This window comes from Engraulis encrasicolus, chromosome 11, assembly GCF_034702125.1.
Source record: "Engraulis encrasicolus isolate BLACKSEA-1 chromosome 11, IST_EnEncr_1.0, whole genome shotgun sequence".
Lineage (NCBI taxonomy): Eukaryota > Metazoa > Chordata > Actinopteri > Clupeiformes > Engraulidae > Engraulis > Engraulis encrasicolus.
The window spans coordinates 994032-1001531 of NC_085867.1; the positions used below are offsets into that span (position 1 = coordinate 994032).

Below are 7500 nucleotides of genomic sequence, written 5' to 3' on the forward strand. Positions count from 1 at the left end.
CACCTGCGTCTTGGATGTGCGCACCACTAACCCAATGGTGCCCAACCTATGGGTCGGGACCCAAACTATGGGTCACCAAAGATCCACAGGGGGTCGCGAAGCCCGCTTGATTTTAAAGGGTTTAATTTTAATACCATATATAGCCCATGTTGAATAAATGACAAAGCATTTAAACTAATATATGCATCGAAGCAACAAAAGGTAAGTGATACATTAAACAGTTATTCTATATTTGACTGAAGACAAATTGAGGAATAAAATGATAACTAATGAGTTTTCGCAGGAAACAGAGTATCATGCGGGCGCTCGCGCAATTGGGTCACCAAAGCTTACAATGGTAAAAATATGGGTCCCTGAGGAAAAAGGTTGGGAACCACCGCACTAACCTACTGTATGATCAGGACCCTGTCATATTGAATTTTGCCTTCAGATTGCCCATCTACCAGTAAATATAGCGACTAGTTTTAACATTCTGTTACCTATGGGCCCTAGAACGGTGTCAGTGTCACTATGAACCAATCTATCATTTGATTTTCCGCTCATTATTTTGCGACTCATGACTATCAACAAATGAAGTGTTTCCTAAACTCTCGAGTGTGATAAACAGTCCACACATTAGTAGTGGTTATCCTGGGTGCATCTGTGTGTGCACAGTCAAGGCTGCTGACAGATTTGGCGGGGCCCGGGACAAAACCATCTGAAGGGACCCCCTAACCAACACATGCAATGTAATGAGGACACAATCATACTCCCCCCTCTACCTGGGCCTGGGACAACTGACCCCTTTGCCCCCCCTGTGTCGTCTTCCCTGCATCACGGTGTCCAGTAGCTTATATGCAGTGTATATATAGCAGACTGGGAGCCTGTGAGTTCACCGTGCCCAGTTGGTTAAATATAGGCTAGAGATGACTAGGAGCCACAGGGAAGATCGTGATCATTCGTTGGTTCTCATGGGGTCAGATCTGTATAATAAAGTCTTGCCAAAGTAGTTGTTAACATTGCATGGGAAAGTCTCCATGTCAAAGCTATGGTGAGGCACTGGGTGCGTCGTTCCAATATGCAACCTTGCTTCCTCCACTTGTGCTTGTGGCCTTGCCCCGGCCTCCTGGCACCTCCTCCGTGGAGAAAACAATACATTTCCCCAGCTGTCAGCCTTGCCACAACAACTTTTGGGGGACTGTTTTTCATTCACCATCCCAATTGCAAATGAGAAAAACACAATTGAGCTTTTGCGAGGTAATGAAATATAATGCTGTTGTTAGTGATGTCATCATGACATATTACTTCCTGGTACGAGGCCACAAGCACAAGTGAAGGAAGCAAGGTCGCATACTGGAACACACTCACTGACATGGCCTGGTAGCTTGTGATTGTCCTACTGTGCCTCTCTTCTCTTCTGACCACTTATGCCTGTTTGTTTCTGACCACAAAATGGCCTGAGTCACTGTGTCTGGGAAAACACAGCACAAGAAGTCAAAGTACAAAGATAATACACGTTTTTATTGTTTGCATAATATTTAGGGTTTTTTTTGTAATATCTAAAGAGGCTAACTGCATAACAATGTGTTGTGTAGACCCATTCTGCCTCGTGCTATGATGCCAGTGTTACGCATCGGTCACAAGAACACAGATACTATTTTTAGGCCGACCAGAGCAGTGCCGGTGCCCACACAGTCACATTCAGAACTGAAGTGCTTACCTGTTAGCGACTTGCGTTCATACCGGGCTCTCAAGTTTTCTGTGTGGGACTGTGTGTTTGGGGAGAACTTTTTTTGGGGAGAAAAAACAACTTTCCGGTTCTTGAATGCTCTCGAAGGCATGAACACGCTAACCTGGTTCGTGCGAGCTCACAAAGTTTAAGGAAGATGCACGAAGCACGAAGGGTCTGCGTGAGAGCCAGGCTATGAACACGCTGGCCGGTTGGAGATTCGGTGTGCGAAGGGGAACCTGCATGGTTCTCTATCGGCCTGAATGCACCTTGAGGTTTAGGAGCCTGGAGTTAGCATGTTGGCACACATTTTCAGCACTGTCTTGTCAGTGAGTGAATTATGTCTTTTCTGCCTCTGTTTTGCAAACGGCCAAAAAGACTTTGGTAGTATCTTCATTTGGTGATGGCCAGACAACATTTTTATTGTTGGTTAACACTAAATTCGCTGTTCTAATGTGTTGGCTGGTAGCCAGCCCTCATTGTCAGTGTTTTTCTCCCCAGTAGTCCAAAATGAATGTTCTGATGCTGCATGTTTGTTGACTTGACAAGCAGATGCAATTTTCAGAGTGAATGTGTCACGTGTATGGCTGCAACTAGATGTAATGGTTGGTGTTGCTAAAGGCCTAAATGAATGCTGTCAACACATGTCATGTGTTGTAGAAGGAGATACTGAAATTGAGAGTGTGGCTTAAGACCTTACAGTGTGTGACTGTATGTGTGAGACACTGTGTCTGTCCTCCATCCATACAACACATGGGCTGTGTTTGTGTGTGTGTGCGCGCGCGCGTGCGAGCGTGTGTGTGTGCTTGTGCACGCACATACACACACACACCACACCACAGTAAATCACCATTCTAACGTGTCATCATTCTAACGTGTCATCATGCATGTTGATGTGTGTGCAGATCTCTCAGGCGTCTGTGGAGGAGACGCTGGTGGAGGACGTGTCGCTCTCCGTGCTCCACGTGGAGGTGAAGAAGCCGGCGCTCTACACTTGCCTGGCCACCAACCACCACAGCGGGGGAGAGAACACCGTCAAGGCCACTGCACACGTCACCGTGTCAGGTACAACAGGCACAACACAATAGAGTAGAGTAGAGTAGAGTACAGTAGCACAGTAGAGTCGAGAAGAGTAGAGTAGAGTAGAGTAGAGTAGAGTAGAGTAGAGTACAGTAGAGTAGAGTAGTAGAGTAGAGTAGAGTAGAGTACAGTACAGTAGTGTAGAGTAGAGTAGTGTAGAGTAGAGTAGTGTATAGTAGAGTAGACTAGAGTAGAGTAGATTTGAGTAGAGTACAGTAGAAAAGAGTACAGTAGTGTAGAGTAGAGTAGAGTAGATTTGAGTAGAGTACAGTAGAAAAGAGTACAGTAGAGTAGAGTAGAGTAGAGTACAGTACAGTAGAAACGAGTAGAGTAGAGTAGAGTAGAGTAGATTTGAGTAGAGTACAGTAGAGTACAGTGAGTACAGTACAGTAGAGTACAGTACAGTAGAGTACATTACAGTACAGTACAGTAGAGTAGAGTAGAGTAGAGTACGGTACACTAGAGTACAGTACAGTAGAGTACAGTAGAGTACAGTACAGTACAGTACAGTACAGTAGAGTAGAGTACAGTAGAGGACTAGAATAGATTACTGCAGTCGTGCAGCTCTACACCTGCGGGGGAGAAAACACCGTCAAGGCCACCGCGCACGTCACCGTGTCAGGTACGCACAACACAGCACAGTAGAGTACAGTAGAGTAGAGTAGAGTAGAGTAGAGTAGAGTAGTAGAGTAGAGTAGATTAGAGTAGAGTAAAGTAAAGTAGAGTACAGTAGAGTACAGTAGAGTACAGTAGAGTACAGTACAGTAGAGTAGAGTAGAGTACAGTAGAGTAGAGTAGAGTAGAGTAGAGTAGAGTAGAGTAGAGTAGAGAAGAAAAGAAAGTCACCGTAGACTAGAGTCTCCCTCTGATTTGGTCAGAGTAGAGTGGAGGAAGAGATGCTTTATTCATAAGAAAGGAAATTAATTACATACACAAACAAATGAGATATTGCCCACATTCGACATACCACTCATTCACACATGCTGTATGAATAAACAAATACATACACTCATTTAACTTCCACATATAAAAAAACCATATAGGAGATGTGTGCACAGCCGCATATCTGTCTGCCTGTCTGCCTGTCTGTCTGTCTGCCTGTCTGTCTGTCTGCCTGCCTGCCTGTCTGTCTGCCTGTCTGTCTGCCTGCCTGCCTGCCTGTCTGCCTGTCTGTCTGCCTGCCTGCCCGTCTGCCTGTCTGTCTGCCTGTCTGCCTGTCTGTCTGTCAGTCTGTCTGTCTGCCTGTCTGCCTGTCTGTCTGCCTGTCTGTCTGTCTGTCTTTCGGCTCTGTCTGTCTGTCTGTCTGTCGGCTCTGACCTTTTCAGAACATCCGCCAGCTGACATTCATGGTGTGAATGAATTGCCAGGGACGGTGGCCAACCCAGCCTAGTTCACCCTGTCAAATGTGATTAAAGATGGTGGTGGCACCCTGCCCCTTGCCAACCGTGGCTGATCTGATTAGACTCTGACGTCCTGCTGTGACATTTTAGGTGCAATCTGCTGGCAAAATCCATCAAAGCATTAATTAAAGCGTTAATTTAACATTAACCCTTTAGCGCAGAGCCTACATTATAACCTTACTGCCACCAAATTATAATGGCTGTTACTTCCGGCAACCACATCTGCAGTAAGTGGCTAATTTAGTTGGTCCTACTCACTTCTATAAACTGCATGAACTCCACATCTTCCAATTGAAAACTCTAGGCCTCATGTCACTTGTGCCTCTTTCCCGCTGCCGTTTTTCTGGTGAGCCTACTGCTCCACCAAGCGAAACCTGACTGCCACTTTTTTATTTTAGAATAGGCACCACACAGCTCAATCGTGAAGCAAAAAGTGATGGCTGAGTCGCGCTGTGTCGAGCAGTAGGCCTACTAGAAAAACGGCACTGGAAATGAGGCACTTGTATTTCAGTTTAGGATAGCTAGACCTTTTTTGCACTTATCTGAATATTTGTAAAAACTAATATGAATATAACTAATGTTATTTATATTTTAGATCCCATTTTCACAAGACATATCAATTGATATGTCAGTACAAAACAGTATGGAGAATGGAATAACCTGCCATGACATTGGCTGCTTACCAGACAAACAAGTTATCTTTTCTTTTAGACATGTGGATTGGGTGTGTGCTTTCTAGCTTGTACTTGTTTCTTTCAGGTGCCTTTTCAGAAATATCTGTTTAAAGCAATAGCCATCTCGTTTTAAATCTCTCCTTGTGTTAAATAATTGAGTTGTCTTTCTCCTGTACTTCAGACCGTTCTTTTAGTGAGGTGATGTTATTTCTAGTTCCAAACTATATGGCATTTTGGAATTCAAACCTTAAGACACATCTCTTCCTGGAGACTTATGGTTGTTAGTTCCACAAGCACTTTCACTTACATGCATTCACACACACGCTCACACACTGACGGGCACACACACTCACACTTTCCAACAAGATACTCGGTGAAGCGACCTTCAGTGTTTTGAAAGGCGCTATACAGTATAAAACGAAAGTATTATTATTATTACTATTAAAACATTGGAGGTCGAATTTATGTCGCCAGTAAAGGAGAAAGACACAACTCTATTATTCAACTCAAAGTGAGGTGTAAAATGGCCTCATTTCCAGAAATTGTCCAGCATCCCTGAAGGAGCTGGACTTGTTCATTGAAATTAAATTACGGCCCAAATCTAAAAACTATACCTTAAAAATGTCATGTAATCCTGTACGTACTAATAAAGACCTATTTTGAATTAGGTTTCTGTGATTTCATTTCAGCACAAACAGCAAGCGAGCAGGTCTTTCTACTCATTGGATTGCCGATGTTTTACCCTGTGCCTTTGCGTGAGAAACGCATAACCTTTCTGTCATAGCTACAGCTAATTTCGACCGTATAGCCAAGAGCAATGGCTAAATATAGACTTAGCGTGCTATCTAGTGCTATCCTTGACGAACTCACATACACATGCATACAAACCCAACCTGTATTCAAACTCCAAGATTTGTTGATTCATTGGCACCCATTATGGTAGCAGAACGGGGTAGCTCAGATATTTTTCCTGAGGTCCTACTGTACGGAGTCTTTTGCCTCGTCACAACATAACAGCAGCAGAAACCAGAGCTGCATCGCCCACTTCCTTCAGTTCCCTCAGTCAGTGTTGTGGTGTTGGGTTTCCTGCTCTGGTTAGGAGTCATCGACGTGTCCGTGCTGCGGGGTCAGATTTCCTGGTGTTACTTAGAGAGCATGCCATTTCCAGCGGTGGGAACTCAGTGTGTCCAAGTGACGAGATAGATGGGATACACTGTACATGAAGCAGGGGTAGAGTGTGTGTGTGTGTGTGTGTGTGTGTGTGTGTGTGTGTGTGTGTGTGTGTGTGTGTGTGTGTGTGTGTGTGTGTGTGTGTGTGTGTGTGTGTGTGCGTGTGTGTGTGAGCAGGTGTAGAGTGGCCAACTTCCTGAAGAGAAGTGAGATGACGGATGGAAAAGATATGCGTGCTGTGCATTGACATTGACTTGTGTGGGTTGTGTGCCAGTGTTACTGCAAGAGTAGTTTGTACTAATTGACCCCCACCTCTTCTAACATGCATACTTGTGCAAGCACACACACACAGGCACGCACGCAGGCAAACACACAAGCACACAAACACAAACACACACACACACACACACACACACACACACACACACACACACACACACACACACACACACACACACACACACACACACACACACACACACACACACACACACACACACACACACACACATACACACACACACACACACATATACGTACACAGGTATGCAGACGCAGACACTCGCAAACACATACACAGATGGAGACACACACTCACACACATGGAGACACACTCACACACATGGAGACACACTCACAGGTACACAGGTATGCAGCCGCAGACACTCACAAACACACACAGATGGAGACACGCACTCACACACACACATACAGACGGAGACACACACTCACACACATGGAGACACACACTCCATGGAGACACACACTCACACACATGGAGACACCCACCTTTTGTGTGTTTACTGTCTGCAGTGTTTACATTGCACTGCTGTTGCAAGTTACACCTGTCATGGAAGCTGAACGCCTCACACATAGAGAGACCTCCCTCTTACACACACACACACACACACACACACACACACACACACACACACACACACACACACACACACACACACACACACACACACACACACACACACACACACACACACACACACACACACACACATATACATACACACACACACAGGAAGCCAAACGCAAAGACAAAACAAGACATATCCTCAGTATGGTTGAGGGCAGAGCAGGGGCCTGTTGGCCCCTCTTGCCACTGGATGGACACATGCTTACCTCTCTTCCTCTCCTTCTCTTTCTCTTCCTGGGTCCCTTTCTTTTGTTGGTGTCTGGATCACCCTGCCATTTCCCCATAGAATGGAGGTAAGGAGCTTTTTTCTCTTCGTTTTTTTTTTCTTTCTACTACCACTTTCGTTCACTCTCTTTTCATCCGTGCCCTCCTTTCTTTTCTTTCTTGTTTACTTTCGTGTCTGTGTCCCTCCTTTTGCTTGCACTGTGGAACATTGTATGAGAGAGAGAGAGAGAGAGAGAGAGAGAGAGAGAGAGAGAGAGAGAGAGAGAGAGAGGTGGGGGGGGGTGCAGACAACGAGTGAATAGCGTGTTTGTGTCA

At 45.2% G+C, this 7500-nt stretch overlaps 1 protein-coding gene across 1 annotated transcript in view; it reads left to right on the forward strand.

Annotated features, from left to right (window-relative positions):
* Positions 1-7500, forward strand: part of musk (muscle, skeletal, receptor tyrosine kinase) — a 105865-nt gene that overhangs the window by 28936 nt on the left and 69429 nt on the right. Inside the window, exons 7-8 of the mRNA XM_063209787.1 lie at positions 2614-2773; positions 7247-7253. Coding sequence (XP_063065857.1) covers positions 2614-2773; positions 7247-7253 — 167 coding nt within the window. The remainder of the gene's footprint in view (positions 1-2613; positions 2774-7246; positions 7254-7500) is intronic.